Raw genomic sequence first — 17549 nt, forward strand, 5'->3', positions numbered from 1 at the left:
TGCCTTTATGTCAAGGGCAGTCACTGTCACCTCACCCCTGGCATTCAGTTTCTTTGTCCTTGTTTGGACCAAAGCTCTAATGAGGTCCCAAGCCAGATGGTCCTGGCAGAACCTAAACTGAGCATCAATGAACAGGTTGGTGATGAATAAGTGGTACTTGATAGCATGGCCATCAAACCCGTCCCTCACTTTGATGATTGGAAAAAAAGAGTAGAAAAATTAAACAGGGTCTAAAATCTTAAATAAAGACAGAAAATGCTGCAAGTATTCAGCAGCAATGGCAGCAGCTGTTGCGAGAAATAGAGTTGGTGTTTCAGGCTGTGACCTTTTATTAGAACTGGAAAAGTTAGATATGCAAAAGGTGAAATGGTGAAATAAAAACAAAAGGAAAAGCCTCAGGTCAGAAGACACTAAATGACAAAGTTGAAGGGAATAGCTAAAGGGAGTGGTGAAGGGACAAGTAAAGAAATAAAAAATGTGTCTAGCTGAGGTGTGAATGGCAGAATAATGAACAGCTCCGAAAGCAAAAGAAACAAGGTTAGAACTGAAACCTGTGAAGAAATTAGGACAAAATGGGGTGGCGGGGGGAGCGTGGAGATTATCATCTGAAATTGTTGAGCTTGATATTGAGTGCGAAGGCTGTTAAGTACCTAATTGAAAGATGAGATGCTGTTCCTTGATCTTGGGTTGAGCTTCAATGGAACACTGCAGTAGGCCAAGGAGAGAGATGTCAGTATGAGAACAAGGTGGAAAATTAAAATGGTAGGCCACTGGAATCTTGGGGTCATACATGTGGTCTAAGCAGAGGTATTCTGCAAAGTGGCCACCCCATCTGCATTTGGTCTCCCCAATGTAGAGAAAACCGCATTATGAACAGCGAATACAATGTACTAAGTAGAAAGAAGTACGTGCAAATCGCTGCTTCATATGGAAGGAGTGTTTGGGGCCTTGGATGGTGAGGAGAGAGGAGGGAAAGGGCAGGTGTTACATCTATGCTTACATAAAAGGTGCCATAGGAGGGGGATGTGGTGTTGGTGGCGATAGAGGAGGGTGTTGCAGAGCGAACACTCCCTTTGAATTGTTGAAATGGGAGGTGAAGATGTGTTTGGTGGAGACATCAGGCTGGAGGTGGTGAGAATAGCGGAGGATAATCCCTTGAATACAGATGGTAGGGTGGAAGGTGTGAGCAAGGAGAACCTTATCGTGGCTTTCAGAGTGAGTGGAAGGGGTCAGAGTAGAAGTGTGGGAAATGGGTCAGACATGGTTGAATTCCCTGTAAACCATGGTGGGGGGCAAGGGTGTAATCCTCAGCTGAGGAAAAAGGAGGACACATCAGTGGCACTGGTATGGAAGGTTGCAAAATTAGAACAGATAAGAGGGAAAAGCTGGGAGAATGGAGTAGAATCCTCACAATATGCAAGGTGTGAGGAAATGTAGTCAAGATAGCTGCGGGAGTTGGTGGCCTTATAATAATATTTGTTGTTAGCCTATCCCCAAAATGGAGACAGAGCAGTCAAAGAAGGGAAGTGATGAGTCGGATATGGACCTTGTGAAGGTGAAAGAAGGATTGAAATTGGAAGCCAAGTTGATGAAAAGTTTTCCAGTTCAGGGTGAGAGCAGGAAACTGCACTGCTACAGTCATCAATGTACCAGAGAAAGAGTTGAGGGAGGGGACCCAGGCAGGACTGGAGCAAGGAATGTTCCACATACAAACATAGGGACCTATGTGGGTACCCATAACAATGCCTTTTATTTGGAGAAAGGAAGATGAGTTAAAGAGAAATTGTTCAATGAGAGAACAAGTTCAGCTAGGCAGCATCTGATTGGACCTCCATTCAAAGTAGAAGCGGAGAGCCCTCAAACTGTCCTAGTTGAGGGATGGAGGTGTAGAGAGAGAGGTCATCCATGGTGAAGAGGAGGCAAAGTTAGGTGTAGGAAATTGGAAAATGTTAAAGTGACAGAGGGCACTGAAGTGTCGGATGTAGGTGGGCAGAGACTGGACAAGGGAAGAAAATAGAGTCAAGATAGGAAGAGATCAGTTCAGTGGGGCATGAACAGACTGAAATGATAGGTCTACCAGGGCAGTCCTTTTTGTAGATTTTGCAAAGGAGGTAGAAGCGGGCAGTTTGGGGTTGGGGGACTGAGAGGTTGGAGGCTGTGGAGGGAAGATCTCTGGAGGAGATGAGGTCAATGACTGTCCTGGAAACAATGGTTTGATGTTCCATGGTGGGGCATGGTGAGGTTGGTACACAGACAGCAGCAGCACCACCCTTGTCAGTACGTTTGATAACCGTGTTGGTGCTTTTGTAAGGTTGTATTTTTCTCATGACGAAATCGAGAGGCTTGTATGGTTGAACAATAACTGTTCATTAATGACATATGACTATATACATATAGGATACAGTCCTGACTAGGTTCTATCTTCATGCCAACTCTTACCAGACCCACTGTTACTCTTTACTACACCTATGTGATTCTCTACATCATAATGTGGGCCTTACTGTTTCCCCACCCCCACATTAACCCTTACAGTCCTGAAAACTCTAATACTACAGTGTTGGTCGCTTTTGAGATATTTAAAGTAGATCAAAATACTACCCTTCACCCCTCCCCCACTGCTGTAATTGAGAGACTTCAATTTCCTGCTGAGCCTGTGTGGCTACTGGTTCGACTGATTTTTCAACTTCAGTTGGTGGAGATGGGGTGTGGGCTGGATAGCAGCAAGGGTCAGGGAACGAAGTCCAATAACCCAGGGCATGATGTGGGATGTGTGTGGAGGAAACTGAGTCACGGTGAGCCCTCTTTGCACTGGGGGTGATACGCACCTGCATATGATCATGCACAGACAGTGCTAATGTTTCACAGCAGAGCCTGGCCACCAATTGTCTTGCAACCTGGTTGCCGTTGGGCCAAGGCCCTGCTCAGTTGATATATGGGGTGGCATGCAATGACCACCCCACATATAAAAAACATCATGTACAGGCATCTTCCACTTGTCAAAATGGAGCTTGGGACATGGAACATCACAACCTCAGCGCTGACAGACCTGAGCGCTGCCCCGCCATCGTAGCTCAGGAACTTGGGCACCTTGATATCAACATTGCTGCCCTAAGTGAGATACAACATGCAGGAGAAAGCCAACTGAAGGCATTAAAAGAATGAATGTGCAAATACTTGAGGTTAACATTTCTGAATAGTGGCAGCTGCCCACACAAGCAACTTAAGGAGCAGAAACGGGGATAGCAGAGGAGCGGTGACAGTGGACTTTTTTTGGTCTGTAACTTTCATGAGCCTTACTCTGAATTCTTGAGTAAGAAGGGAAAAAATAGAGATCCTGGAAACACTCAACAGGTTAGTGGAGGACACTTTCCCGGTATCTGTCTTGACACTCAGTCAGACGGCTCACAACCTTGATGTCATATTTGACCTGAGCTTCTGACCACGTAACTGCACTCATACTCGTTCTCAAATGCCTCAATCACCTTGCCCTTTCCTATCTCTGTAATCTCCTCCTACCTGCAATCCTCTAAATTATCTGGCTGTCCTAATTCTAGTCTTTTGAACATCCCGATCTTAATTGTTCCACCATTGGTGGCCATGCCTTCAGTTACCTATTTAGGCCTAAGTCTGGAATTCCCTCCCTAAATCTCTCCAACTCTCTACTTCTCTTTCTTTAAAACACTCCTTAAACCTACCACTTTGACCAAGCTTTTGTCTATCTGCCTTAATATCACTTGAGCAAGCAACCAGAGGGCAACCAGTTCCTACAATACCATATTCCCGCATGGAGACAACTGCTATCAGATTAAGGGAGTAAAGTGGGAAAAACAAAAAAGATGGATATATATACGCTACTGATGTATCTGTTTATAGTGTGCGCAATCCCATATTCAGGTTCTGTTTTGTTTCTCCAAAGACATAAAAATTACAACATGGTGAGAGGCTGGTCCATGTTGGTCTCCTCCAGGAGAAATGATCTGAATAGGTGATGGCTTAGTGGTATTATCGCTGGACTAGTAATCCAGAGACCCAGGGTAATGCTCTGGGGACCAGGGTTCGAATCCCGCCACAGCAGATGGTGGAATTTGAATTAAATAAAAATCTGGAATTAAAAGCCCAATGATGACTATGAAACCATTGTTGACTTTTGTAAAAACCCATCTGGCCTACATGTGACTCCAGACCCACAGCAATGTGATTGACTCTTAAATGGCGTAGCAAGCCACTCGGTTGTAACAAAAAAGGAATGAAACTGGACGGACCACCCGGCATCGACCTAAGCACCAGCAACAATTGCAGCCCTGTTAACCCTGCAAAGTCTTCCTTGCTAACACCTGGGGTCTCGTGCCAAAATCAGGAGAGCTGCCTCACAGACTAGTCAAGCAATGGCCTGATATAGTCATCCTCACGGAATCATACATTGCAGATAATGTCCCAGACTCCACCATCACCACCCCTGGGTATCTCCTATCCCACCGGCAGGACAAACCCAGCAGAAGTGGTGGCACAGTGGTATACAATCAGGAGGAAGTTGCCCTGGGATACCTCAACATCGACTCCGGACCCCATGAAGTCTCATGGCATCAGGTCAAACGTGGGCAAGGAAACCTCCTGCTGAAACCACGTACCGCCCTCCCTCAGCTGATCAATCCATGCTCCTCCATGTTGAACAGCACTTGGAGGAAGCACTGAGGGTGCCAAAGGTGCAGAATGTCCATCGCCAAGAGTGGCTCGGTAGCACCACTACTGGCCAAGTCCTAAATGACATAGCTGCTAGACTGGGTCTGCGGCAGGTGATGAGGGAACCAACAAGAGGGAAAAACATACTTGACCTCATCCTCACCAACCTGCCTGCCGCAGATGCATCTGTCCATGACAGTGTCGGTAGGAGTGACCACTGCACAGTCATTGTGGAGACGAAGTCCCGCCTTCGCATTGAGGATACCCTCCATCGTGCTACGTGGCACTACCTCCTTGCTAAACGGATCTAGCAACTCAAGACTGGGCATTTGGAAGCGCTGTGGGCCATCAGCAGCAGCAGAATTATACTCGAACACAGTCTGTAACAGGCAATGACCATCTCCGACAAGAGAGAATCCAACCATCATCCCTTGATGTTCAATGGCATTACCATCACTGAATCCCCCACTATCAACACCCTGGGGGTTACCATTGACCAGAAACTGAACTGGACTAGCCAGATAAATACTGTGGCTACGAGAGCAGCTCAGAGGCTAGGAATCGTGCGACGAGTAACTCACCTCCTGACTCGCCAAAGCCTGTCCACCATCTACAGGGTACAAATCAGGTATGTGATGGAATACTCCCCACTTGCCTGGATGAGTGCAGCTCCGACAATACTGAAGAAGCTGGACACCGCCCAGGACAAAGCAGTCCAATTGATTGGCACCACATCCACAAAATCCATTCCCTCCACCGACGCACAGTAGCAGCAGTGTGTACCATCTACAAGATGCACTGCAGGAATTCACCAAGGCTCCTTAGACAGCACCTTTCAAACCCATGACCACCACCACCTAAAAAGACAAGGGCAGCAGATAGATGGGAACACCACCACCTGGAAGTTCCCCTCCAAGTCACTCACCATCCTGACTTGGAAATATATCGCCATTCCTTCACTGTCACTGGGTCAAAATCCTGGAACCCCCTTCCTAACAGCACTGTGAGTATACCTATACCACATGGACTGCTGCAGCTCAAGAAGGCAGCTCACCACCACCTTCTCAAATAATAATATTTTGAAACTCTGCCCCCCTAGTTCTAGATTCCCCTCTCGCATCTACCCAGTCAAGCCCATGGACTCTGTTTTAATCACTAACTCTAATAGTGCATAGCAAAGCCTCACAAGCCTCCAAACAAAAAAAGTCTCTTGCTTTCTATCCTGAAACTTTGTTCATTGACTATTGGAGGGATTAGAGCTGGAATGGTGTAAGCATAGGGGACATCAAACCAAAGTGTGTCAGTAATATCTGCAAGTTCACTACAGCAGTGGTTTTGTGAGTGTAATTCCCAAGTGTGTTTTCCATATTTCCACCGTGCATATTTCAAGCAGCTGATTAATGATCTTGTTCCTCCTTTTAGAAATGCCTAGTAGTTCTACTTTAAGTTAGGCTGGTCATGCATCTAATAGCAAAGAAATTGAAATATTCTCTGAACTCTGTAAACAGCTCCAAACAATTCTACTGCAAAATTATAGATTTGCATGTTTGTCTCATGACTTTTAATTGTTTTCATTTCCATTGTGTCGATAATTATAAAGGTTATCCACTAACATTTGTATTACATAAAAACCAGTGTTTGGAGTTGATCTGTAAAGTACATTCTTTGGTGTCATGATGCCTTTTATTCAAGACCTGTTATCCTGTTCGCTTGTGGAGAGCCAGTGTGAATGCAAAGTTATCGATTAACACATTTCTTGTTCTATTTATCCTCTTTAAAGAGTTTACAGTCGGTACCCAGTCAGCATATTGCCTACATGGCAGCTCAAGAATTTTTTAATTGTAAAGGGAGCTTTATTCCTACTTGGTGGAGATTAAATGACAAAAGATGGCATGGAATACAAGACAAAGGGTCTAAAGACTAAAGCAGGTGTTAATAGCGGAATAAAGATCAGCACTGTCTGAAAGCAAAACTTGAGAACAAGATACAGACTGCCATGGTTGGGGAGGTGGGGGAAATCAAAATGGTGGACAGAGTTCATGGTCTGAAGTTGTTGAACTCAATGTTGATTCCAGAAGGCTGTAAGGTGCCTAATCGAAAGATGAGTGCTGTTCCTCCAGCTTGCGTGGATGTCGTGAAGCTATTAATGCATATAATATTTTGGAAAATATTTTTCTTTTAATATAGAGGTTTAATCTGTGGGTATATCTTAATTGGATTGCTTGATATGTACTAATTTTGATATGTAAGAGATATGCATTTTTTGAATAGAGCATTCAAGAAGTGGGGTGAAAATTGACATCTTTCTAACATCCTCTCAGCATCTACCCTGTCAAGCCCATGGACTCTGTTTTAATCACTAACTCTACTAGTGCACACCAAAGCCTCATAATCAGCTACCAAGCAATGTGTTTATATTACTAATAAAATTGGTACAATGAATGGGGTTTCATTGTTAAAAGGTAAAGTTCAAAGAGACTGGTGAGACAATGAGAATTTGAATTCAAACAGTGGTGGTAGGTATAACTTCAGTAGTTTTCGGGCATGCAGGCAGAGGCAATGAATGATCAAAAGGCAGCTGCAAGCCTCCAACTGGCTCCACAGTGAAAGGAACCTCATTCTGAATTCATAAGGTGAAAATGCTTTGTCTGGTGCCTGGTTAAGTCTATGGGTTGCTGTTGCCTTAATGGAGATTATTTTGGGAATTTGTTAAAAGTTATGATAGTAATTTGTAGCCATGTGCATATATATTTTTAACCTGTGTAAATTAATAAAATGTTACAATTAGTTTAATGTAAAGCCTCAAGAATTGTGGTCTGGTTCCTGAATTTAGAGTCGTATCTCAAACATAACACTTAAAATTTTAGGTTATGACAGTTGTTTAAAGTTTCTCTCTGGGAATTTTAAATAACTCCGCTTTACCAATTGCATCGACCATAACAATGGGGCTTCACTGGAACATTGTAGCAGGCCAAGGAAAGAAATGTGAGCATTAGAGCAAGAAGTGCTTGAGTGCTTTCAGACAGTGCTGACTCTTTTTCTGCTATTAACACATGCTGCTATTTTGCTTTCGGACAGTGCTGACTTTTATTCCATTATTAACACCTGCTTTAGTCTTTAATACTATCATTAGCACTCCTTGTGTTCCATGACATCTTTGTCATTTAATCTCTCCTAACTTCCAACCTATCCCTGACCACCTATTTTGCTCCAGTCATATTAGACTCAAAACTTTAACTCTCTCTCTCCACAGATGCTGCCAGACTTGTTGAATTTTTCCAGCATTTTCTGCTTTCTAAATATGATGGTTTCCACATAAACCATTTCTTTAAGCGTTGAGTTCCAGACCCCCATCACCCTCTGGATGAAAATATTTCTCCTCAGTTTCCGTCTAATCCTTCTACAGTTACTATAAATCTCTGCCCCCTGGTTATGACTTGTCTACAAGGGAAATAGATCCTTTCTATCCAACCTATCTAGACCTTTCACTGATGTATACCGCAATAAAAGGGACCCAGTACTGAGCCCTACTGGAAACAGGCTTCCAGTCACAAAAACACACATCAACCATTACCTTTTGTTTCCTGCCACTGAGCCCATTTTGGATCCAGCTTGCTACTTTGACTTGAATTCCATAGATTTTTACTTTTATAATCAGCATGCCATGTAGGACCTTATCAAAAGCCTTCCTACAATCCATGTAGGCTGCATCAAACGTGCTACCCTCATCATCCCACCTTGCTACCTCCTCAAAAAATTTCAGTCAAGTTAATCAGCCTCAATCTTCCCCTTAAATCCATGTCAGGTGGAATCTGTTGACAAAACACGAATCAGCTTCTTAGGCAGATGCTGCCTGAATTGCTATGTCTCCAGCATTTCCTGTTTTAGGAACAAGATTAAGATTGGCTAAACTCATTTCATGTCAGACTCTTACGCAATGCAACAAGAGGGGTTATTCCATCAGTCTGGACTGAATTTTAAACTCTGGTCTCCAAGCGTAATTGGCTGGCTAGTAAACCAGGCAGCAACTTGAAGGGTGAAAGCCTTGTAACAGCATAAAGCTATCCACAGAGAGCGATTCTATAGAATATTTTTCCCAATCAGACTTTTGCTTTTCTGCAGCCTTAGTCTCTTTGAATTTTGTGCTCAAGTCTCTAGAATTGGACATGAATGTTCAACCTCCTGACTCAGGTGAGGGTAACTGCCACTGAGCCACAGCTGATGATTTATTCTAAATCCCTACCAACATCATTTCACATGTAGCCATTAGGATATGTGATTCTTGTTAGCTCAGCCACTCACTGACCTTTTGTTTCATCCAGTTATGCAAATCCATCTGCCTCCTAAAAGCTGAGATGCTTTGGTGTGTGTGAAATATATTAACTTGTTGACTCATTGGTTTGTGTGTGTGTATTGGCATGATGAAAGACTGGCACCAGATACGCAGGATGTGGATAAACCATTGCACTGTGATAAAGGTTGCCCTAATGAACCTGACCTCCATACAGTTGGTCAGATGAATGGTAGGTTTGAATTGAGCTGATTCTAATTCCCCTCCCCTCCCTTTGTTTCTCTCCTTAGTCAAGGCCACCATGCCTATTTGGGTGGTGCTTCTATCCCGTATCATCATGAAGGAGAAGCAAACTACGAAGGTAAGTGGGTCTGAGATTCATAAGAACTGGTGAGTATTTGTTTTATCGCAAACTACATGCTAGGAATTTATTTTTTCCAACTCACTTCCAGACAGCTGGCTATAACTTAGGATAAGTAATTTTGATATCTTGCTTTCAATTGTAAAATATATTCTAAATACAAATTCTTGATCCATTTGAGGATTTTGTTCTACGAATTTTTTTCTAGTAATTATGTGGAAATTTGCACACAAGTTGTTTCCTCCACCCTTCTAAAATCTGTGCTGCTCTCAGTGAGAAGGGCAGTTGAGCTCTCCATCTCTGCTGGTGCCACCAGTGTGACTGGTTCAGACATATATCTGTTAGAGGAAGAAAGGTGTCCTGTACCACAATATCCTGAGTAGCCCAAGAGCAGTCCCAGTGATTCTAACTGTATCATTTGCCCATTCTGTAGAGATGCCTACAGCCTACACAAAGCAAACTTGTACAGCTCCCAGGTGATTGACTGACTTTGGTACAAGTACCTCTGGGAAACAGTCACTGCTTCAATAAATGAAAGGTGTCACAAGAAGCAATCATTTTATTCACTCTAAACAGTTATGACCTAGTCATTTTGACAATTGGGGTCAACTTACTCTTTAAGACTTGAATCCATAAAGAATGTTTATAAAGAGAAGTAGGGTACAAAATAAGGAATAGTGCCTTGGATTATGTTGCAGAAGAGCAAGTTGTAAGCAGAGGGGGCATTTATGTTTTCTATGGTGCCTTGAGTCTATTCTGCTCTTTCAGTATTTGAGTTAAATCAACTGTTATGATCCCGGTGGGGAAACTATAAACCAAGATAACCAAAGTTACCAAATGACTCCCAAATGAAGAAATTACCAATGAGATTTCATTTTTCTTAATTTTTACTTTAATATGAATCAGAATCGATGTAAATTGAACATGAATTAACAGGCAAGTTACTTCAGATAAAAAGGTAAGTTTCACTTTAAATGGTTGATACAACAAAGGTACGTCTTACACAAGCACCCGCTCACTCCCTGCAGAAATGTCGCACCACATTCTCTAACTTAGGTTTTGGTAGGAACTCTCACTTACTCACTCAATTGATTTAGCTCTTGAGTCGCATTCACCAGCAGCCATATTTTGTCCGAGGTACCTTGAGATGGTTGTCACCAAAACGGCACACTCCCACAGAACCTTCTTAGCTAGGTCCATGATGGTCTTGATGGCACAAATTCCCCAGAGACTTTTTTATCTGAACTCTCTAATAAACCCTGTTAAACGATCTAGTCATCTCTGGCAAAACTGAAGCAGCAGCAGTAAAGTTGTCCAATTCACAGTCCCTGCTCTCCCTGTCTTCGGCTTTCTATCCTGTTTAACTGTATTACACACGCACAGTTCTTTGTAAATATGCTTTCTCTGTTCTCCCCTCTGCTGCAGCTGTCCTTTGTGCCTGCCAGCCACACAGCTTTCATGTATTAACTTTCTTTGATACTGCTTCCTGGTCAAGGGTCACCAGGTCACATGGACCAATATTTCATAATCAAGAAAATTGCAATTGATCCCTTTACAATTGATGCAAGTTCTTAAAATTACTTTTCAAACATTCTTAAAACCAATTGCAGATTCCACAGATGTTTTAAAGAAATCAAAAATGTCTTGACTGTACTGCTTCCATGTCCGAGGTCATCGCACAGAGATTAGTTGACCCAAAACTCATTGGCCCAAAAATTAATCTCCATTAAAAACTGACTTTTACCAGGATTTTGGTGTATTTAGGTAGAACTTTCCAACATGTCCTAACTGTTGAATTTCCTTCCTGGCAGGTCTACATGTCATTGATCCCTATAATATCTGGAGTCTTCTTGGCGACGGTGACTGAACTCTCCTTCGATGTTTGGGGTCTCATTAGTGCACTTGCTGCCACCCTCTGCTTCTCCCTTCAGAACATCTTCTCCAAGAAGGTAAAGAGGTGGCTCTGAAATTCAGGTCTTAGAATTTGTCCAGATAAAATGATGGAGACACTTTGGAAGGTGCATTGGCCAATTTATGATTTTAGAGAGAATTTCCTGCTTTCTGCATTTACATTTTCTTCCTTCACAATTCATACCCAAGGATCAAAGGACTGAGCTGCTCCCAGGTCTCTGGCAGCATGCATCACTCTGAACTGTGAGGTAAATGTGAAGCTGTGCACAACCCACTCGGTGTTCTTGCCAGGGACTGGCTGGCCCTCACTTCACTTATCATCCTTATAACAGCACAGATGTGATTTTTAAGGCATTTGGTGGGATGGGGTGGAGAGGGAAAGTGGCGACTGAATGTTGCACAGTTGAGCAATGGTCGTTGCACTGTCTGCATTCTGCTGTTTTGACTGTTCTGCGTTTGCTTTACAACCTGTCATTCTAGGCTTTGTTGACTATGATGTGGTTGCACTGCCGGAAGAAGTTGCATCATTTTTTGGGTGGGACATTTGCTGAAATGGGAAATGAGCCCAGAGATTGTTGGCCTCACCAGTCAAAGCTGAATGAGGAAGCAAGGTGCAAGTTGAAATTACATCTTCTTGTAAGCAAAATACTCAGTTGGATATACTCCTCCCTCAAACCAGCAGTTTCTAGCTAAATGAGTAGACAATTGCCCTTCTATTGATGAGCTCTCTCCCCTCAAGCACAGTTGGTTGAACATTCTTCCAAATATCAAAATGTGCTGTTTTTTCATTGAAAATATGCAAAACCACCAGAGATGAACAAAATGGGATGGAATATAATAGCGATTCAGTGACAGCTTGGATTAAAAAGTTCAAAGAGGGAGGTGAGGTGAGGATCTGGGAAAAAGTTACAGCATGAGATGGAGACCTACAAATTTGATGATACCACACTTGTTTATTTTGGTGCCAAATAGGCGCCTGAGCATCCAATTATGGTAGGGGGGTTATGCTGCCTGCCATATTAGTGAAGGCAGAAAAAGAAGCTTCCAGAGCCTGTGCCTGAAACAGACTTTTAGGGTCTTTACATTTGCAAAGTCAGGCTACCTTGGTCAGGAAAACATGGGCAGCATGCAGCCTGACCAGCAGTCCTTAAGTTGAGTATTCCTAAACCCCTACCAATGCTCGCTTACCTACATTGGTTCTCTTCCAGCAAAGCCTCGGTTTAAAAAGTCGTATCCTGGTTTTCAAATCTCTCCATGTTCTTGCCCGTCCCTATCTCTGCAGTCTCCTGCAACCCTCATATCTTGGCTCTGCTCTAATTCTGGCCTCTTAAATGTTCTTGATTTTCATCACTGCACAATTGGTGGCAGTGTCTCCAACTGACTAGGCCCTAAGTTTTGGAATTTCCTCCCTTAACCTCTCTTTCTTCCTTTAAGATATGCCTTAAAACCTGTCCTGATATCTGCTTAATGTGATTCAGTGTCAAATTTTGTTTAATAAAGCTCCTTGAGAAGCGCTAGGATCTGTTTTACCATGTTATATAAATGGAAAACAAAAATAAAAATACCTGGAAAAACTCAGCAGGTCTGGCAGCATCTGCGGAGAGGAACACAGTTAACGTTTTGAGTCCGTATGACTTATGTAAATGCAAGATGTTATTGAAGTGTGTAAGTGACCTGTATCTGAAACCAAGGGGAAATTCAGAGGGCATTGACCATAGCATTGTTGAAGAGCAGCACAGAACTTTGCTCCTGTTTTCTTATAACATTTAAATCCCCCAAATACTGCTCTAGAACATCTCTCAAACAGGATACATGACTATTATACACAATTCTCTCTGCATTGAATCTTTCTGACCTATCTTTATCTTGTTGTTCATAGGTGGCATCTTTTTGGAATGGGATATCAGAGTATTTCATAAAAGATGCACCCATTGCAGAATTATGCCTTTGTTGTCTATTGCCCCTCTACCTACACAGTGCTTCTTAACATTGAATACATGGTGCAGTTAGATAGGTCCTCTAACTTAACAACACCTTGCATTCACATAGCACCTACAGCATTGTAAAAGTATCCCAAGATGCTACACATGAGCTTATTGATCAAAATTTGGAACAGTGATACATAAGATATTAAACGCTTGGTCAAAGAAGTACATTTTCAGGAGTGTTTTAAAGGGAAAGAGTGAAGTAGAGAGGTCCAGAGGGTATAGGGAAAGAATTGTAAAGATTAGGGCTTGTGCAGTTGATGGCACAGCCACCAATGGCGGGATAACAAAAATTGGGGATGTGCAAGAGCCAGAATTAGAAGAGCACAGAGATCGAGGAGGGTAATACAAACATAAGAAATAAGTGCAGTAGGCCATTTGGCCCCTCGAGCCAGCTCTGCCATTCAATGAGATCATGGCTGATCTGTTTGTTTTTCAAATTCCACATTCCCATCTACCCCCGATAACCTTTGATCCCCTTGCCTAATAAGAATCTTAGATTCCCTTGCCTAACAAGAATCTATCTATCTCTTAAAAATATTCAATAATCCTGCCTCCACCACCTTCTGAGGTAGAGAATTCCAAAGTCATGCAACCCTCTGAGAGAAAAAGATTTCTCCCCATCTCTGTCCTAAAAGGACAACCCCTAATTTTAAAACAGTGCCCCCTAATTCTGGACTCGCCCACAAGAGGAAACATCCTTTCCACATCCAGATAGACCAGGCCATAATTTTATGCTGATGCATCTTCAACAAGATGCTATTTATCATAGATCAAGAATCTGTCCAGATGTTTTGTATGAAATTAGGAACGAGGACCTAACTCTGACATGTACTCAATTTATTCCCACCGTGCACCTTCTCTAAACTTGAGCTCATCCAAAAATCCTAGCATCCTGACTCAGTCCAAGTTTCACCCAGCACCATTCTTGTTGAGACCGTTCAGGATCTTATATACTTCAATCAAGTCATCCCTCACTCTTCTAAACTCCAGTAGAAATAAGTCTAGTCAGTCTAGCCTTTTCTCATAAGACAACCCGCTCATTCCAGGTCAACCTAGTAAACCTCCTCTGAACCATCTTCAAAGCATTTACGTTCTTCCTTAAATAAGGAGACCAAAACTGCACTCTGTGTTCGAGATGTGGTCTCACCAATGCCCTGTATAACTGAAGCATAACATCCTTACTTTTATGTTCAATTCCTCTCTTAATAAAGGGTAGCATTCCATTAGTCTCCTTAATTACTTACTATACCTGCAAACTAACTTTTTGTGACTCGGAATTCTGCAGCTATTCTACATTTAAGTAATGCTCTTATTTTTATTCTTCCTGCTAAAGTGAACAACTTCACATTTTCCCACATTATACTCCATCTGCCAGATTTTTTCCGACTCACTCAACCTATCTATATCTGTCTGCACTCTCCTTATGTCATCTTTACAGCACACTTTCCTATCCATCTTTGTGTCATCTGCAAATTTAGCTACCATACCTTCGCTCCCTCATCTAAGTCATTGATATAAATTGTAAGAAGTTGAGACCCCAGCACAGACCACTGCGGAACTCCACACGTCGCATGCTGCCAATAAAAAAAAAAGACCCATTTATGCATACTCGCTGTTTTCTGCCAGCCAATCCTCTATCCATGCTAATACATTACCCCCTACACCATGAGCTTTTATTTTCCACAATAACCTTTGATGTGGCACCTTATCAAATGCCTTCTGGAAATCCAAGTACAGTACGTCTACAGGCTCCCCTTTAACCACAGCGCATGTTACTCCTTCAAAGAACTTCAATAAATTGGTTATAGGGCTGGTGGAGGTTATCAGGACAAAACAGCAAAGATTAGCGATAGGAAGGAGCGAGGCCATAGATGGATTGGTAAACAAAGATGAGAACTTTAAAATCAAAACATTGCCATACCAGGAGCTGGGGTGCTGGGTGAGTGAAACTTGGTGTGAGTTAAGATGCCAGGATTTTTAGATGAGCTTAAGTTTACAGATGGTGCATGGTGGGAGTAAATTGAATACATGCCACTGTTAGGACCTCATTCCTAATTTCATATGAATCATCAGGACAGATTCAGTATTGCTTCAGTACACATCAAAACTGCTAAATTTGGTCAAACATGTATATTCTTGAACAAAAACAGAATTACCTGGAAAAACTCAGCAGGTCTGGCAGCATCGGTGGAGAAGAAAAGAGTCGACGTTTCGAGTCCACATGACCCTTCAACAGAACTGAAGTATAGTTAGGAGAGGGGTGAAATATAAGCTGGTTTAAGGTGGGGGGCGGGGGCAGAGAAGTTGAGGGTTGGGTGGTTGTAGGGACAAGCAAGCAGTGATAGGAGCAGATAATCAAAAGATGTCACAGACAAAAGGATCAAAGAAGTGTTGAAGGTGGTGATATTATCTAAGAAAAGTGCTAATTAAGAATGGATGGCAGGACACTCAAGGTACAGCTCTAGTGGGGGTGGGGTGGAAAGACTGACAAAGTATTAGTTGTAGATTTAAAAATAATGGAAATAGGTGGGAAAAGAAAAATCTATATAAATTATTGAAAAAAAAACAAAAGGGAGGGGGAGGAAATGGGGTGGGGATGGGGGGAGGGGGAGTTTAAGATCTAAAGTTGTTGAATTCAATATTCAGCCCGGAAGGCTGTAAAGTGCCTAGTCGGAAGATGAGGTGCTGTTCCTCCAGTTTGCGTTGGGCTTCACTGGAACAATGCAGCAAGCCAAGGACAGACATGTGGGCAAGAGAGCAGGGTGGAGTGTTAAAATGGCAAGCGACAGGGAGGTTTGGGTCTTTCTTGCGGACAGACCGCAGGTGTTCTGCAAAGCGGTCGCCCAGTTTGCGTTTGGTCTCTCCAATGTAGAGGAGACCGCATTGGGAGCAACGAATGCAGTAGACTAAGTTAGGAGAAATGCAGGTGAAATGCTGCTTCACTTGAAAGGAGTGTTTGGGCCCTTGGACGGTGAGGAGAGAGGAAGTGAAGGGGCAGGTGTTGCATCTTCTGCGTGGGCATGGGGAGGTGCCATAGGTGGGGATTGAGGAGTAGGGGGTGATGGAGGAGTGGACCAGGGTGTCCCGGAGGGAATGCTGCCGGGGGGGTGAAGGGAAGATGTGTTTGGTGGTGGCATCGTGCTGGAGTTGGCGGAAATGGCGGAGGATGATCCTTTGAATGCGGAGGCTGGTGGGGTGATAAGTGAGGACAAGGGGGACCCTATCATGTTTCTGGGAGGGAGGAGAAGGCGTGAGGGTGGATGCGCGGGAGATGGGCCGGACACGATTGAGGGCCCTGTCAACGATGTATATTCTTGATTTTATTACGAGTATAGAGTAAATGGTGTAGATAGCACCTGTGCATTCAATGTGGGTAATGTCTCTTTCCAAACAAACATATCCACCTCCTGTCCTAACGACATAATACACAGGTTCATGTGGGCTAAACATAGGAGTAGGTCATTCAGCCCTTTGAGCCTGCTCTGCTAGTCGATAAGATCATGGCTGATCTTATTGTGGTCTCAACTCCATCTTCCTGTCTTCCTTCCATAACCCTCGACTCCCTTGTCGATCACAAATCTATCTAACTCAGCCTTGGATAAATTCAATGACCCAGCCTCCACTGCTTTCTGGCGAAGAGAATTCCACAGACTAGCAACTCTCTAAGAGAAAAAAATTCTCCTCATCCCTGTCTTGAGACCTCCTTATTTTTAAACTGTGTCCTTAGTTCTAATCTCTCCCACAAGAGGAAACATGCTGCTCATGTCTTTGTCCTTTGCTCCACCTGCAGGTGCTGAGAGATACACGGATGCATCACCTTCGACTCCTCTATATCCTTGGATGTTATGCTGTCATCTTTATGGTTCCAACTTGGGTCCTTGTCGATGTCTCTGCGTTTTTTGTAAACAGCTCAGTAGTGAGTGAACATCAATATTGATACTTTTTTTAATTCATTCACAGGATGTCACTGGCAAGGCCAGCATTTATTGCCCATCCCTAAACTGAGTGTCTTGCTACTAGGCTATTTCAGAGAGCAGTTAAAAATCAGCCATTTTGCTATGGGTCTGGAGTCACATGTAGGCCAGACCGGGTAAGGATTCCTTCCTTAAAGGAATTTAGTGAACCAGATGAGTTTTTACAACAATTTGATAGTTTCATGGTCACCATTACCCATACTAGCTCTTTATTCCATATATTTAGTTAATTAACTGAATTTAAATTCCCCACCTGCCGTGGTTAATTAGTCCCAGCCTCTGCATTGCTAGTCCAGGAGCATAGCACAAGTTTCTCTTTAATTCTCCTATGAATTATTTGTGAC

General features: G+C 43.0%; 1 protein-coding gene across 3 annotated transcripts in view; it reads left to right on the forward strand.

Moving 5' to 3' along the window:
- Positions 1 to 17549, forward strand: part of slc35e1 (solute carrier family 35 member E1) — a 67309-nt gene that overhangs the window by 36065 nt on the left and 13695 nt on the right. For all 3 annotated transcript variants that reach the window (XR_013578462.1, XM_078555595.1, XM_078555594.1), the window contains exons 2-4: positions 9262 to 9332; positions 11144 to 11281; positions 17022 to 17147. Coding sequence is in view for 2 of the 3 variants with exons in the window: in XM_078555595.1 (XP_078411721.1) it covers positions 9262 to 9332; positions 11144 to 11281; positions 17022 to 17147 (335 nt within the window). In the remaining variant the exon portion in view is untranslated. The remainder of the gene's footprint in view (positions 1 to 9261; positions 9333 to 11143; positions 11282 to 17021; positions 17148 to 17549) is intronic.

This window comes from Cetorhinus maximus, chromosome 13, assembly GCF_964194155.1.
Source record: "Cetorhinus maximus chromosome 13, sCetMax3.hap1.1, whole genome shotgun sequence".
Taxonomy (NCBI): Eukaryota; Metazoa; Chordata; class Chondrichthyes; order Lamniformes; family Cetorhinidae; genus Cetorhinus; species Cetorhinus maximus.